Raw genomic sequence first — 16,672 nt, 5'->3', positions numbered from 1 at the left:
GCAAGGTGCTTCAGACTCAAATCAACACCACCTGTGTGGACTAGGAGGCACTAGAACTGCCACCTGGAGATGAAAAGAATGCATAAGCATATGTTATAGTGGTGATGCCATTAAAAACCCAACAGCACAGCTCCAGCTGAGGCCACAGAAATAATCACCCACAGAATAGTTTCCTATAGAATCCTCCTGGAGAAACTCTGCTCACAGAATGGATGGATGCACACTTTGTGAGGTGAAAAACTCACTGAATGTCGGGCCCAAAGAGTCATGGTGGATGGAGTTAAATCCAGCTGGCAGACAGTTGTGAGTGGTGTTCCCCAAGGCTCAGTACTGGGACCAGTCCTGTTTAATGCTTTTATCAATTATTTGGATGAGGGGATCAAATGAACTCTCAATAAATTTGCAGATGACACCAAGTTGTGTGGGTGTGTCAATCTGCTGGAAGGCTCTGCAGAGAGATCAGGACAGGCTGCATAGATGAGCTGAAGCCAATGGTATGATATTCAATAAGGTCAAGTGTTTGAGTGCTGCATTTAGGCCACAACAGTCCCATGTAATATTACAGGCTTGGGAGTGTCTGGAGAAATGCTTGGTTGAAAAGTACCTGGGGATGTTGATTGACAGTTGGTTGAACACAAGCCGGCAGTGTGCTCAGGTGGCCAAGAAGGCCAATGGCATCCTGATACAAATGTCAGGAACAGTGTGGGATGTGATTGTCCCCATCTGTTCAGCACTGGTTAGGCCACACCATACTGTGTTCAGTTTTGGGCCCCCCCACTGCAAGAAAGATGTTGAGGTGCTGGACCGTGTTCAAAGAAGAGCAACTAAGCTGGTGAAGGGCCTTGAACACAAGCCTTGTGAGGAGCAGCTGATGGAACAGGGACTGCTTATCCTGGAGGAGGCTGAGGGGAGACCTCACTGCCCTCTACAGCTACCTCAAAGGAATTTGGAATAAAGTCGGGGTTGGTCTCTTCTCACCTGCAACAAGTGCCAGAACAAGAGGAAACTGGCTTAATTTCTTCCAGGGAGGCTCAGCCTGGTTACTGGGAAAAATTTCTTCACAGAAAGGGTTACCAAGCATTGGAAAAGGCTGCTCAGAGAAGTGGTGGTCACTACTCCAGAGGTATTTGAAAGACACGTGGTTTAGTGGTAGTTCCTTGACAGTAGTGGTGGGTTTGCAAGCTCCAGGCAAGCAGCTAGGCTTATTTCAAAGGTCTAATCCAATCTTAACAATTCTATGGTTCTACGGAGAGCGTGTCGGGGAGTGCCGGCGGCCAAGGAGCGAGGACGCGGGCCAGCCCCCGCGCGGGCTCCTGCCTCTGCCCCTCACGCAGGGTTGCGACGCCTCGCGCCCCGGCTCCTGCCCTCACGCGCACTAACGGTCTTGGCGTTCGCGCGCTGGGCGCCGGCCCCACTGTCCCTCAGTGGCCGCGCGCGGCCACTTGCTCGCCCGGCAGCCCAGCGCAGCCCGCCCCAGCGCGCCGTCTTTGTTCCGAGCAGAGGCACGGTGCCGGGGGAAAGGGGAGCGGCTGAGGGCCGGCAGCCCCCGAGGGAAGGGCCGCGCCCCGCCGCGCTCATGGCGAAAGAGCGGGGAGCACCGCGAAGCGCCCCGCCACCGGAGCTACTGCCGCCGCTGTTGCCACTGGGGATCCAGGAGCCGACTGGCAACAGCGGCCGGGGCACGGTGCGGTAAGAGGCGCCGGTGGCCAGCGGGGGCGCTGTGCGGGGCCGCGGGGCCTGGCAGCCCCGGCGGCGGGCGCCGAGCGAGGCGGGTTCCCGCAGCCCGCGGGGGCCCTGCCCGGCAAGGCTCGGCGCCCCGCGGAGCCCCGGGCAGCTCCCCGCTAGCTGGCCTCCGCTCGCTGGGGCCCGCCTCGCCCAGCCTCTACCGCGGGCCGCCGTAGAGCTCTCCCGCGCCCAAACTTTGCAAAGTCTGGCGGCTCCGCTGCTGGGGCGGCGGCAGCGGTGGCTACGGCAGCAGCGGGAGGGGGCGGCGGCGGCGGCGGAGGAGGCGGGGGCGGAGGGGGCGGGGTGCGGGCCGGCGGCGGCATCATCATCATCATCATCAAAGAGACTCGATTCCTGCCGCCCTGGGAGCCATGCGTTGCTGTCTGTAATGTCAGCGGAACAGGAGAAGGACCCTATCGCGCTGAAGAGATCTCGAGGTACGGGGAGACCTGGGCCGGGCTAGGGGCTGGCCGCTGCCGGGGCCTAACTCCCATGAGGAAAGCCGGCTGTGCCGCGGGAAGCGCGCGCCGGCCGGCCTCGACCGCCGCTGCCCTCCGGGCTCCGAGCCCGGGTCGGGTCGTCCGCGCCCCCGCCGCAGTTCCAGCCTGCGGCTGGCGGCAGCAGCGGCGGGGCCGGGCGGCGAGGGAGCCGCGCTAAGTTTGCACGGTGGGGCCCGGCCGGGCCCCGCGGGCTCCCGCAGCCTCCGGGCCTTGAAATGCAAAAGTCGTGGCTCGCTCTGCGCGCGGACGTGACCCATGAGTGGAGGCGTGTGCGTGGTCATGTCTCTCGTGTTTTTCTGGATGTGCTGTCCATTAGTATGCAGCGTGCATCCTGCTGGTGCAAGGGAATACGGCGGCGGTGCCACATGTCCGACTTACTGTTGATGCAGAGCCCATAAATTACACTTGAGTGTTCACTTCTCTTGTGCTCGGCTCTAGTTGGGGTTTTGTTTTTTCTGTTTTCGGGACATGAACAATTTATCGAAATATTATAATATTATGTATGGTTTTAGTGAGGTTTGAAGTATGCTTCTTTGAAATGTGTAAGGAGAAGGATAGAAATAGGTGTCTCTTCCGACTTCGGCAGTACAACTGACTTTAATGGCAGTAGCACATTGTCTACGTAGCGGTAGTTATGACCTTTTATTCCTTAAAACAGAAATGCATTTCTGAATGAAATAATGAAAGACCGAGTTTGGTCAAAGTCATGAGAAAATGGTAAGATCTGCAATTTAGTGCTTCTCTTTTCCTTACCTCCTGTTTTACTTCTGGACTTCTTGATGTTTTAAGCGTTTAAATGATTGGGTAAGTGAGATAAGGTGTGGATTATGCTATGCATATTGTAATTGATGTACAGTTTGCTTTTCTAAAACTGTTCTAGCAACAACTGGATTGCAGCCGTAAGAATTGAGAGAATCAAAAGAGGCAGCAGTGTTACAAAGGAGACTGGGTTTCGTTAGACTCCTTCACTCTCAAGCCCCGATTCTGCAAATATTTAATCACACAGTTTCATGTGCCTAAGTTACTCATCGAGTTCCACGTGAATGCTGCTTAATACCAAAACTATTTACAGTATCAGGTTGGCAGAATATCTGGTTGAAATTAGACTCTTTTTAGTTTTCTGTCTGGAATGAAAGGTTTATTTGTCTATTTGTGTTTCTTGGAAAAATGTTCTTACTGAGATAAAGCACTGTTTTAAAAAGACTGGCATCCATCCTGTAAAAACCTAGACAGAGATTTGTCAGTGAGTATTAAAATACTCCATGGTCTATCTGGAGTATGATAAATATGGCATAAATTACATACGAAGTCATAATATGTTACCAAAACTACAACTTGCAGTTCTGGCACTGAAAATGTCTATCCTGTGTACATATGAAGTGAAAAAGAATACGGGATTTACCCCTTCTCCTTTTCCCAAATACAAATGGCTGAGATGCCTTATTAAGTAAGGGATAAAATGTAATAGTGATCACATATGTGTTTATATCTAGATCCATAACATATATGATGTTCCAGTCAAAAGAACTGCAGATCCTGGAAAATTAATCTCAGACAATGAAATAATTCTTTGCAGTCTTAGTGCAACATTCCAAAACACTCAGTGCACGTTTTGATAAAAGTCTGTGTGGCAGGTACCAGGACTGACTTTCTAGAAAGTTTATCTTGGCTGCATGAAAATGACCTTTATTCATTTTTTTTTCTTTGTTTTTTGATATGCTTTGTTTCCTTTCATGTATAAATTAAATCCTTATAAAACCCACAGGGAAAATACAGATTCCTGGGACTAAATTAAATCATTGGTCTCCCACAGGGAGAATTGAAAATACAAAAGCTTTGAACCTTTTCAGGCATAGGACACTGTTCTGCAAACCTAGGCATGTGAACAGCTGCACCTGTGTAAGTAATTCATGTAGAAATCAGTGGAACATGTTACTGGATTCCAATATTCATATGTTAATGATTTTGAAGAATGATATCCCAGAGGGGAAATTGATCTACAACTTTGTACAAAGTTTTGACTTACACTACTGGAAACCAACACTTGATCATGTGATTGTCAGTATTCTACTTGATCACAGGTTTGCTAATATCTGTGCTGATAGTTGTTGTATTTATTAGAAGGAATCTGGACATCTGTAATAATTTGCTATTGGTGCTTAACTATGTTTATGTATTAAGAGTATAGGACCGTGAACAGGGCTGCCTTTTGTGCAGTTGTGAGGAATGGCCTTCACAGTACAATCTTCCACTGGATTTCTAATGAATATATAGGAGTGCTGGAGAAGAAGCTAATGGAAACTGCAAGGATAGTTTTGAGCAAATAGTTTATTGAGAAGATAATTCATACAGTTGGAATCTAAAAGAGATATGTCATTCTTTATGCTAAACTTTATGCAGTGATTATGTAGTATTTCCAGTTAATGCAGTGGCAGTGCTTCATAATGAAGCACACTAACTATGTGTGACTACCATGACTCCATACCCTAGCCTTTGAAATTCAGACTTAAAATTTGATAGATGTTGATTTGGACTGTCCACATATTTTCCTTATGTAAAATGAAAACAAAAACTCAACAGTGACAGCCAAAGCCAAAAGAAACTTACTAAATCAGAGAAAGAACTCGCTTTTTATTTTAGGTAGGACTGGGAACTTTTCTGAAACCTCAAAAAAGGAGGAGGGTAGGAAGTAAGCAGTAGTTGTGAAATTTTTCAGTCCTCCTTGGATCAGGAGTGTTTGAAATAACTGTTGGGTATTTCAGTCAGTATACAGTAGTTTGCTTCTTCCCTGTGAAAAGAGATTTTGTGTTACTTTACTGAATAGCCCTAAAGCTGGTTAGCTGTCTTCTGGGAATACTTGTCTAATGCAGAGCAGTGTAATGTCATACATTATGCTTCTTTGCATAATACTATTGATAATTTACACATATCTTCAGTTTGCCTTTGGTAGTAAAGACAAACCCATGTATTAGCTGTATGCTTGCACCTTAATAAAGTTTGACTTGCACTGTCAATATAAGTTTTAATTACCAGTAATTTTTAGGGGGTTTTGAGGTAGGCTTTTACCTCTGGATGTTTGCTTGTTGCAGACTCTCGATGTAAGTAACCAGTGTTTGCAAGTTCAGTATTTGTAACAAGTATCTGTTGCTATGATGGTGGAAAACTTAGAATACACCCTGTAAGAAAACTAACGCAGTATTGCACTGATTGAAATTTTGTAGGTGGTGATAGTGGATTGGATGGGTTAGGAGGACCAGGAGTACAGCTTGGAAGCCCTGATAAGAAAAAGCGGAAAGCAAATACACAGGTAAATTCCCTTTGGTTCTTTTGATTTCTTAATAAATAATCGGTAATAAATGTTGTTTGATGCTATGACTATCTCACATTGCTCAGAATGTCAGTCTATTCTCACAAACAGCAGTTACATAGAAAGTATTTCAGTTGTACTGCTGAATTTGTTACAATACTCGTTTTCTTACTGAAGTTATATTAATCTCTGTAGGTTGCCAAAGACCTATAAAGAAAGGAGCACAGTGAGACTGCAACAACTTGTATTTTACCATATGGGTTTGATTCTGAGACAGACTTTCTTTTGATGACTTTGTAACCATTGGTAGAAATCTGTACAGCATGAGTAGTTGCCGTTAAGACTATTTTTCTGCTTACTTTTATTCATACATGTTTAGGTTTGTGGTCTGATGGATCAGTACAGTTTGTTTATGCTTTGACCAAACTTTTGGCACATTACCCAAGTGATTTTCAAGCAAAAGCTGTGAGGCAGGCTTGGCTCTTTTCCAGTGAATCTCTGCAATTTGGCATTTATATACAGTTTCCGTTTCCAGAAAAGGAAGCCTGAATACAAAACATATAAATTAGATATCTGTAGAGCAGAATTTTCCTTTGTGTGCTCATTCAGCTTTGAGTGAGAGTATCTGTTAATTTGGTATTGCCCAGTGAGAGCAGTTTTATTTATGTAGGTCAAATAATCACTTCCCATTAAGCCTATCCAGATTCCACTGAGATGTGGATCTGTTTTCTTAATTTTTGTTTTGTTTTAAAGTAGTCATGGTGAAACCTCTGAGAAACATTGTGTTAATTTAAGGATTTCAGATCTTTGTCTTGGTGGAGCTTTCCTTCTGTTCTGGAATGGTGATAATTGTAGAGGGCATGCAAGTGAGCTTCCTCTCTTTTCTTACCAGGCTCAAAATTTGCAGCATAGCAGAATTTTTTTGGAAGGGGAAAAAAAAGGAGAAATGTTCAGTCTTAGTTTATTAGTATTTAGGAGGAAATGCATTCTATGGGCACAGTTACTGTGAGGGTGAACAAGCTAAATGTTCCCCATAGGCTAGTCTAGAATGAAATTCAATTGTGTAGCCACTTTGATGACATTTAGACAGTCTCTGGGCTCCATTAAACACTTGATTATGCTCTGTAACCAGAAATCCGTATATTTTATACCTACTGACCATGGTTTTCAGACTATCCACAATCACTTAATCTGAATACTCATAAGGGACACTTCTGTTTGGTACACAAAGTACTTCTGTATGAAGATTCTTTTATTCTATATAGTTTTTTTAGGTTACAGTAACATAGGTTTGTGTATCCTCATAGAAGTGAGATGTCTTAAAGAGATGTATATTAGTAAGAAGGTTCCAAAAGTAAACTAAGGAAATGCTTCAGATCTGTTAATTTGGAAATATTTTTTATATGTGTTTAAGTGACACATGGTTTTGTGTATGGTTGCTTTTCTTGTGTAAAAGATTAAGAAATAGAAGTCACATATCAAATAGTATTTTCAGAAGCATCGTTGTGCAACTGCACATTTTGTTAACCACTGGGATTACTATAAATGACCATGTTTTTGGGAGCCCAAACTCCTCTTGCCTCTTTACTGAAATTTCAGACAGCCTGGACAGGTACAGTGGGTGAGCTTTACACAACAGCTGAACAGTTCCTTTATCAGTAGTGCTGCTAATCCAGGAAGGACCTTTGTGGTTGGTCTGTCTTGCAGGGAAATGCTAAAACTAATTTAAATGTATTTAAAATATTTTTAGGGATCATCATTTCCTCCTCCATCTGAATATGCTCCACCGCCGAATCCAAGCTCTGACCACCTTGTAGCTGCAAATCCATTTGATGACAACTATAATACTGTGTCTTATAAACCACTTCCTTCAGGAAATCCATATTTTAGTAATCCTGGTTATCCTGGCTTTGGAGGCTATAACACTTTCAGAATGCCACCTCACATGCTGCCCAGAGTGTCCTCGCCATATGGTGGCTCTTACTCCCTCAGAAACCAACCACATCCCCTTCCTCAAAACCCGGTGGGAATGGGTTTTAGTCGACCCCACTCTTTCAGCTTTGGTCCACATGATAACCCGGGTTTTGGGAATCAACCACCTTACAGTAGTGGTCAGATAAATCAAAATGTCAATATACCTGGTCAGCATTTCAGACCAAATCTTGGTGAGAACTTTGCGCATTCTGGTCAGATACCTCACCCTGATGTGCCATCTAACTTTGGTCCTGGAAGCAATCCAAATTTTCCAAATTCACAGCTAGAGTCAAACCATTCTTTTATTCTTCCACCAAACACGTACAACCAGACAAAATCATCAGCACAAAAGCAAGACTTTAATCAAGGTGCAAGCAAAGCTTCCAGCCAGAACACTGCTGCCCATCAGCATCATCACAGGACAGAGGACATTGTGAGTCAAGGTAACAGTGACCTAAAAAATGTTACTCGAAACAATGTGGTAAATCAGGATAATAGCCATTCTAATAGTGCTGATAACACTAATGCTGGCCATTCCAATGGGACTCAGAATAAGTCCCGCCAGCCTCGAGGTACTGCTGAAGGATGCAACGCTGAAAAGAGCAGCAAAACACCCCTTCATCCCAGTCGCCATGGTCACTCGTCCTCTGAACCCGTCTATCCATGTGGAATTTGTACACATGAAGTTAATGATGACCAGGATGCCATCCTGTGTGAAGCCTCTTGTCAAAAATGGTTTCATCGGATCTGTACAGGCATGACTGAGTCAGCTTATGGCCTTCTTACAGCAGAAGCATCAGCAGTATGGGGTTGTGATACTTGCATGGCTGACAAAGATGTCCAGTTAATGCGTACAAGAGAGACTGCAGGACCACCTGCTTTGAATACGGATGGCTAACAACGTGAGCTGGGGGTAGTAGTTGAAATACTTGCTATGAAGATTTGGTCACAAATTGGGTACTTCACTTTCTGCAGACAATCAGTTGTGGTTGTCATCTGATTGCTGTCATCTTTTTTTTTTTTTCTCTTTTTTTTTCCCTAACCTGTTTTCATTCATAAGCTTCCATCTCGGCTTTTGTACTCTTCAGTTTCATGTGTGCAAACGTTTTACAGGATGGGATACTTTCTGATAATACTGTAAAACATAATTCATGACTGATAGGAAGTAGGATGTGCATTGACACTTTCATGGAAGGCAAAATGTGCCTGTATGAATAGCCCCTAATTTGCTAGTGTTAATATGGTAGCTGACACTAGCATTTAGTGCTTGGTTTTAATTTGCAAATACTCATTATGTTTTTTTAAAGTGAATGTCCACTACTCATATTCTTGCTTATCTTTTCCTTGAATATAGTGGAGATTACATGGAGGAATGTGCAGTACTAATAGTTTTTAATATGGCTTCATGCTTAGTAGCACAATGAACCCAGTAACTGTTAGACATTTTTATTTCCTTGAAAAGCAATCATCTCTTTTCACTTCTCAGCAAATGCTTGCCAAAGACTTGTGCTAAGTCTTGCAGTATTTGGAAATAGTCACAAAATTTGATTACATTGGAAGAACAATACATAAAGTTTATGAAGTCCAGTGCTTTAAATCTAGAGAATACCAAAACTAGGACTGCATAGATAACCTTAATTCATTTATTTGAAGCACATGTATTATGATGCAGTCTCCCAATCTGCCATGGTTGTGCAGCCATGCACTTCTCTCATCCTGGTCATTGATGCTTCTAGTCTCCTGCCTCAGTGCTCTCTGAAAATTGTGAATGAACTAGTGCAGGGAAAGTCCTGCCCAGCTTCTAGGGCTTTCAACTAGAGCCTGCTCAGTTGCTCTAAACTACAGAGTCCACTTGTCATTGCTCAAGGGAATGGAGTGTCCTCAGCACAGGCTCTGAATTGCAAGGTAATTTGTCCAGCAGTGTTAAAACTGAATTCCCACCATACCTCATCCAGTCTTGCACTGAGGAAGTCTAGGGTGGAGAAAAATACAGAAATACAACTTTCACATCAGCTGATTTTAGCTCACATCAGGAGAAAATAATCACAGGTTTAATTTCTTTGCTAGACTTGATATCCTACTGACAAGTGTGAATGGCACTAGAGCTTCATGTGTGATGCTTTGAATTCTTTTTTTAATATGGGTAATTTGATCTTACTCTTGATCTCAAAAATAACCTCCCTTTTTTTTTTTTACTGTGGGGAAAGATCTAGTCTTGAAGAGTTCAGCCTTAGCAATGTGGTAAGTTGCATATGCAACTGAAAATGAAAGTTTCTGTAGAGAGAAGTGTTGCTTTTAACATCATAAGAGATGTCACTGTAGTAACAAACTTGGCTTGTAATACTTGCCACTGTGCTGGAAACTTACTGGTTTTAAACAATTAGCAATTAAATCATATGTCAAGTATTACAGGTACTAGTCATATTCCTTAATGTGATAAATTGTTCAGGTCTGTGATGATGAGTGATGTAGGAGCCTGTATAGAATAGAGTCATCTAATAAAGAGATAGTTTCTATGCTAAGCTATACTAACAAGTGAAAAGCAAGGTCACCATTGTGTTTGACTTTAAATAGGCTATACTGTGGCATTTTCCTGGAAGATGCTGTGTAGATCTACATAACTATCCTTGTATTTTAAAAGTGAAGAGTTTTATATGCGTTTTTTTACTGAAGAGGTGCAGTATTGCCCTTCTTTTTTGTCTTGCCTCTCATCAGAAAAAAGGAAATAATGTCTAAAGTGCAAATGACCCAATTCATATCTTGAGGATTTCCTGTACGGAGACGTTAAAAAACCCAAAAGGGCAGATCCAGGCCTTCTGTTTTCATCACTATTTGCTTTATTTAGTGTAGAGGCTAAATAAATCCTGTTTTGTTAAGGATGTGATATTTAAAAATAAATAGGAAAAAAAACAACAAGCAACAACCTCTGTTGGATTTATTCTTCAGTAGTTTTCCTAAGGACTGACTGACTGTTAGAATTTCTAAAGCAGAAATTAAACCAAACTCATTTAGATACATTTGTTCCTCTGGGAATCAATTTAATTTTTGCAACAATTTGCACTGGTAGTGGAGCTGGTTCAGAACTACAGCAATGCAAATGACATAAAAAATTTTGCTCAGCGAAAGTTCAACTAAAGTTCCAATGATGATACTGTTATCCAAGTGTGCTGTTCACAATACCTTTCCCCCTCCTACACCCCCTGTCTGTTGTGAGAAGATGTTTGGGGCATTTGTTCTCAGAAGTCCAATTATTTTCACATTTTTGAGCCAACATTGTATTTCAAATAGCTATGTATTTCTTAATCTCTTTCTCAACCCTATGTGAAGTTAGGCAAATTCTGTATTAACTAGCAAGACATTAGAATTTACAAACTTTAAAATCTACTGTATCATTTTGTAAAGTAGTATCATTTTATAAGGCCTTAAACTGTCTACTTGTAAAATTCATTCTAACAATTTCAGTTTTTCTAAACTGGCAGTATGTTGTGTTTGTAACCCAGTAAATTTTCTGCATTTATTAACCTACATATTGAAGGCAGTAGCAAATGCCATTTATATAAAATAATAATAAAGGAAACCCAACAAAACCAAACTTGTTATCACACTGATCATAGAGATATGACTGATTATGATCTCCGGAAGTCATCCAGCCAATACACTTGCCCTGCTGATACGCTCTTGGCATACCTGGACTGTTTGTCTAGAGATAGAGTTATACTTTGTTTTTCTCTGCATGTATTGACTAGTAGTAGTTCAAGTATGCACAGGAAAAACAATCACGTTTTGTTAGTAAGATTCTAGGAAGATGTCAGCTGGTTAGAATTAGAAGTTAGTTATAGAAGGGTGGGTGGGAGGGAGGGCTGATTAGAATAGGTGAAGTTTTTTTGTAATACTCTACATGAAACAGTTGGTATTGAACTATCATGTGCTTCTTTCATTACTTGTGATTTAGACTGTACTGGTGCTGCACACCAAAAACACTGCAAAGATATTGTAAATCTTACAAACCTTAATATTTCTGCAGGAAATGCGTGTTCTTTTCAAATAGCTTCTTGTCATGATCAGAAATGCAGGCTATATTGCTCAGAATGTTTCTTTTTGGTTGGTTGGTTGTTAGGATTTTTGGGGGGAGGGGGGGTGTTTGGTTGTTGTTGTTTTTTTCTTTCTCCATTTTCCTTTTTCTTTCTCGTAGGCTGAAATAAATAGGCATAAACTGAATTGAACAGTCCTTAATACTTGGGGGCGGGGGAGCTGTTTGTGTGGTTTTGGTTGGTTGGGGTTTTTTGGTTTGTTTGTTGGTTTTGTGGCTGGGTTGTTTGGTTGTGGTGGGGTTTTTTTGAGGGGGCTGGTTTTGGTTTTGTTTTCTTTTTCTTCCAGAGACTAGTTTTAAATGAGAAATATGCAATTTGGTCTTTAAAATATTTGTTTAATCGGGTGAACAACGGTGCTGCATATAGGCTAGAGGGTAGATACCAAAAATCCTGTTTCTGGCTTTCTGACTGATCCCTTCTATAACTTGAGACAAGCAGATTAACTGTTCATGCCTCTATCTCTTTTTTCAGAAGGTCAAGCTAACACTTCCTGAGAGTGTTTAGACAGCTATTATTTGAGATCTTCAGATGAAAGAGATTAGAGAATAGTAATACAATTTGTTCTATTTAAAACAAAAAATTTTAGTGGCTGCTCAAAGAAGAATATACTTTGACCTCTCAAATTTTTAATCTAAGAGCCAGTTTTGTCATCACATTTTCCAGGCTTAACCTCAAGCGTGTGAGAATTAACAAAATCAGTGGAACTGCATGCATATAGTCAGTGCTTCAAAGTGTTTGCAGTTCAGGGCCTGTGAGATTTACAAGTGAAATGCTTCTTATGGTTTGTGATTTTTACAAAATCAGTGGTGTTACAATATAGCACCTTTTTAATATTTGTCTTGATTCCAACTTAATACAATAACACATTTGCTTTAAGTAGGTCCCTTTCATTATAAGTAAGCATTGCCTGGCAGTAAAAGTATCGGTGTAACATTTTTTGAAAAGGAAGTAATGCTTCTTATCATGTTGTATGTGACTTAAATGACTGTTTCATATTAAAACTAATCTTTCCTTATGTACTGCTTAAATATACCTGTTTTGGGATATCAGTTCAGTACTTTTTATACAATCTTGAATGTGTTCCACATTGGTGACATGTATTTTTGCAACAACTTTTGTTTCGATTTTAAATTAGAGCATGTCTGAAGTAATACATGCATTAGTGCTGTGGTGTGTGGCAAAGTTAATGTATGTAATTCAAATTGGAAGAAAGTTTCCAGACTTTGTCCAACATTAACCCTGTGGCTAGGGATTAAATTACTATGTAATACAAATTATTTCATATCACGATGTGTTTTAAGCTACTCTATGAAGTATGTGAAACATTGTTTATGGATTGGTAGCTGGCATGGTATCTTGCATAGAATGAGGTATGATAGATGGTAGCATTTCATGGTAACTAAAACTGACTACCTTTCAGAACATGCAGCACTTAGGTGCATTGTCATATTTTTGCCGTAACAGTTAGTATGAATTTCTTGATATTATCGACTGACAAATGGGTGAACATTTGGTAATAAGCTCATGGGTGTGAAAATTCTATTCCAGCACTTGGTTTCTAAAACATGTAATTTTTCTAATCTATTGGATGCGATTAGATATATTCTGGAGGATGTAGCACTGATGTATTTTAAAGTTGTTCTGCAATTGCTAAGTTTTGTCCGAAGCTTTCTATATTAGAATAGACTCTTCCTTAAAATCGGAAAATTAAGTGTACTTAGTAGAACTTTTAAGGCAATATAACTCCTACACTACACCTTGAGTTATGCACATTCGCTTCTTTGTATTGTCCTCCCCTGACTTGTTGGCTTATGCTTTACATGGAAATAAAGGGTCCCTTTAGTGCCCTAGTGTTGTGTGTCATCAGTTCTGAGGTAATTAATTCGGGATGGTGTTCAGCCCCTTAGAGATGCTGCCTATAGCTTAAAGTTTTCAATGTCAGCCTTAATTTCCTGATTCCAAAATGGCTTATTACACTGTCATAGGGAATACTTATTTTTGTATTGTTTGCCATACGTGTTTAGTTTTCCTTTTCACGTTCAGACTATCTCAAAGTAATTTTTCATCCCACTCCACCTTTCTATTTGGAGGTTTATGCACTGTAATTCAGGAGTTGCTGTACCAGAGACAACTCAGGACTGGGGTCACGAGAGATGTTGTGTCTATTCCCATGTACTTGTGTTCTAAAGGATGGTCTAAATTTGAACTTCTGTATCATTGAAGTAGGGCAGGCTTTTGGTAGGTTTCTTATTTTTAAAATAAAAAAAAAAAAATTTTACTTGCTACTTTTTTTCTGAAGTGTGAACTACTATGGACATGTTGAGGATTTTTTTTTACTTAAGAGACAGTCTGCCCTCCAAGTTTTTGTACATGGCCTTTACAGCAGATGCTCACTGTTCTTTAGGGCCTTTTTTTGTTTGTTTTGTTTGTTTGTTTGTTTTTTGTCCACATGCTTCTTTCAATGTTAAAGATGAATCAAAAAAGGCAAGTTACCAATCTGCTGCCATCCAAACAGTGCAAAATATAAGCTGATTAGGATCGTTGACATTTAAATTTTTTGTTAACAACGATGTGATGTTTTACCTTTTAGAAAAACATAAATCGGAATCTGATTCAAGCATTATTGGAACATGTATATGGTATATTTTGTCCAGCCCTGTATGTAACTGTTGCTTTCTGTTACCTGGTTTCAGTTTCTTTTAAAATAAAGATAATTTTTGTGGGGAAGTTGCTAATGGATTTTATGAAGATGCCTAAATTAACTCTTCTAATGTTTCGCTTGCGAGAATGCGTTTTGAATAGGCATAATCGTATGAGAAGCAGCCTGTGGTTGTGTTGATCAGAAAAAGTAGCTTCTGCCTCTTGGAGAGGTCCATTGTTCTGTAAAGGCAGTAATCTGAAGTAACTTCAAGGAAGATGAGAAGTCTTGCACCATAAGACCCATTTCTTTCTTACAGGATAGGAGGGAAGGCTCTGGCACCATTTGGCTGAATAGATCTTTTAGAGCTTTCTGTACTTGGGAAGAGATTATGCAAAGATTAATTTATTCTAATTTATAAAATTACTACTAAGGTATTTGTGTTTGTTGAAATGCCAGAACTAACACATACCAAATCAGTAACTTAACAGTAATCTTTAAAAACAACTGGTAAGAGTGGTCTCAAACTGCATGCAAAACAGGTTTTTTTGGAATAAATAACATTTCGTAGAATGTTCCTACTCTTCTTGAAAGTTTTAGATGCATGAGAGAGAATTTAGGAAGGATGGGAGGAAAAAAACCCATTTATTAAAGATAAGAAAATCTCTACTGTATAAAGGATTTGTTTTCCCCACATAGTAAAGCTTCTGAAGCCATTACAAGTGAAATGACCCCTGGAAGACATGTATGTATTGGGAGCTGAATGGTCCAGAGTATTAGCAATATTATTAAAATTTGTCTGGAGTCCATCCTTCATAGCACAGGAGATGAGATTTATTTATTTTTTAACATCTCCTTTCACTACAAAGTTTCTTGCACTTTTGATTGGCAAATAATTTGTTTATCCAAATGAGATAGCAATGAGGAGATGCATATGACAATAGGTGGTGTTTCTGCAGACATCAGTACAAGACTTTTAAGTACTTGCTCAGCCTTTTTTGTGTCATTTAGCAGCTAAATCTGCTACTTTGATGTAGAAGTTAGTGACCTTTGCTGTGTTGTCTGCAAGTGAAATAGATAGCTCTGCAATGGAGATCAAGCTTTTAAATAAGTAAGCTTTTTTGTTAATAAATTAGAACTGTTTTGTGTAACTTAAGAACACCAAACATGGGTACCCATAACCATGTCCTGTCTTGTAAAGTGTGTATATGTAATGTGTTCTTTCTGGCAGGAATAAATAATAAGCTGCTTCATTTCAGTATATTCTCTGTGCTTAAACTAAAAGTGACACCTGGATGACCAAGACAGAAGACCAGTACTCAACAGATATAAGACTTCTATTATCTGTGAATGAACTCTCGAACACTGAAGGATGCATTCTGGATGACTACAGCTGCATTCTGGAGTGGTAGGAGGTTTTGAGTTACTATTGCATTATAATCATTGTGGTTAATGCTGCTATTGGAACATTCTGCTTTAAGACAAAACACTATCTCCTCAAATACCCAACTCTTCCATTACTTCACATAGGAAGCAGACAAGTAGGATTTTGACTCTTGCGTGCAGTTCTGGCCTCCCAGTTTTCAATGTAATAGAACTAGGAAAGCTTTGGAGGTCAGCAAGGAAGATGAAGCTATGAAAAGGAAACATAAGCAAGCTAAGAGTCTAGGAGAAAAAAGAACATCTCTTAGAGTGGAGGAAGGTCTATAAAACAACCTCAGCAGCACAGAAGGGATATTTAGAACTTCCTTATTTCTTCCTTTTCTGCACTTGCCTGAAGTTTGTCTTACAATGCAGACAACTAAGATATTAAATAAAGGTAACACAAAGCAGATTTGAAAGAAACAGGAAGATTTTTGTTCTCACAGCGAGAATATTTCCTCAGGTTTATTTACTTATTTTCTCTTACAGCTTTCTAGACTGTTAGCAGTCTGTTTATGAAGACGTCATGGTTTTATGTCTAGGTTCAGAACTATAAACCACAGAAGTCTCATATTCTGCTGCTGCAGCTTACAGCAAAGCTCCTTATGCCATGGTGCAGATCCTACCGTAAGTCTGAAGACATATATCATGAAAGGTTAAAAAAAAAGTAAGTCACATGTGCCCAAAACACCTCAAGCATTTTGACTTTTACATAACTCTCTTTCCTTTTATACTTTGAATGCTCTTGGAATGAGGAATTTAATTCAATTGTCAGATTCCAGTCCATGCAGTCATTCATTCAGATGATACTAATGTGGGTGAGGGTGGACAACACCACAGAAACCATACCAGTTGCAATGGAGTTCTTGCTCTAAAAAAAAAAATTAACCCTCTCTGCTACCTAATTTCATACATATATATAAATATATATATATGCATTATTTAAAAGGTGTCAGTATCATTTGACCGTTACTTTGGAATGTAGATAGTGTAATTAAATCTTCAGTGATACACA

The 16,672-nt window shown here is 40.4% G+C and overlaps 1 protein-coding gene across 1 annotated transcript; it reads left to right on the top strand.

Annotated features, from left to right (window-relative positions):
* The first annotated feature begins 2,038 nt into the window (after window positions 1–2,038).
* Window positions 2,039–8,541, top strand: PYGO1 (pygopus family PHD finger 1). Its single transcript, XM_054168956.1, has 3 exons — window positions 2,039–2,162; window positions 5,447–5,532; window positions 7,283–8,541. Exons 1-3 carry the CDS (start codon window positions 2,114–2,116, stop codon window positions 8,402–8,404), a joined length of 1,257 nt encoding a protein of 418 aa, XP_054024931.1. The 5' UTR covers window positions 2,039–2,113; the 3' UTR covers window positions 8,405–8,541.
* The last annotated feature ends 8,131 nt before the right edge of the window (window positions 8,542–16,672 follow it).

This window comes from Dryobates pubescens, chromosome 17 (genome assembly GCF_014839835.1).
Source record: "Dryobates pubescens isolate bDryPub1 chromosome 17, bDryPub1.pri, whole genome shotgun sequence".
NCBI lineage: Eukaryota > Metazoa > Chordata > Aves > Piciformes > Picidae > Dryobates > Dryobates pubescens.
The sequence above is the reverse complement of the archived record's forward strand: the minus strand, read 5'-3'. Positions and strand labels throughout refer to the sequence as shown.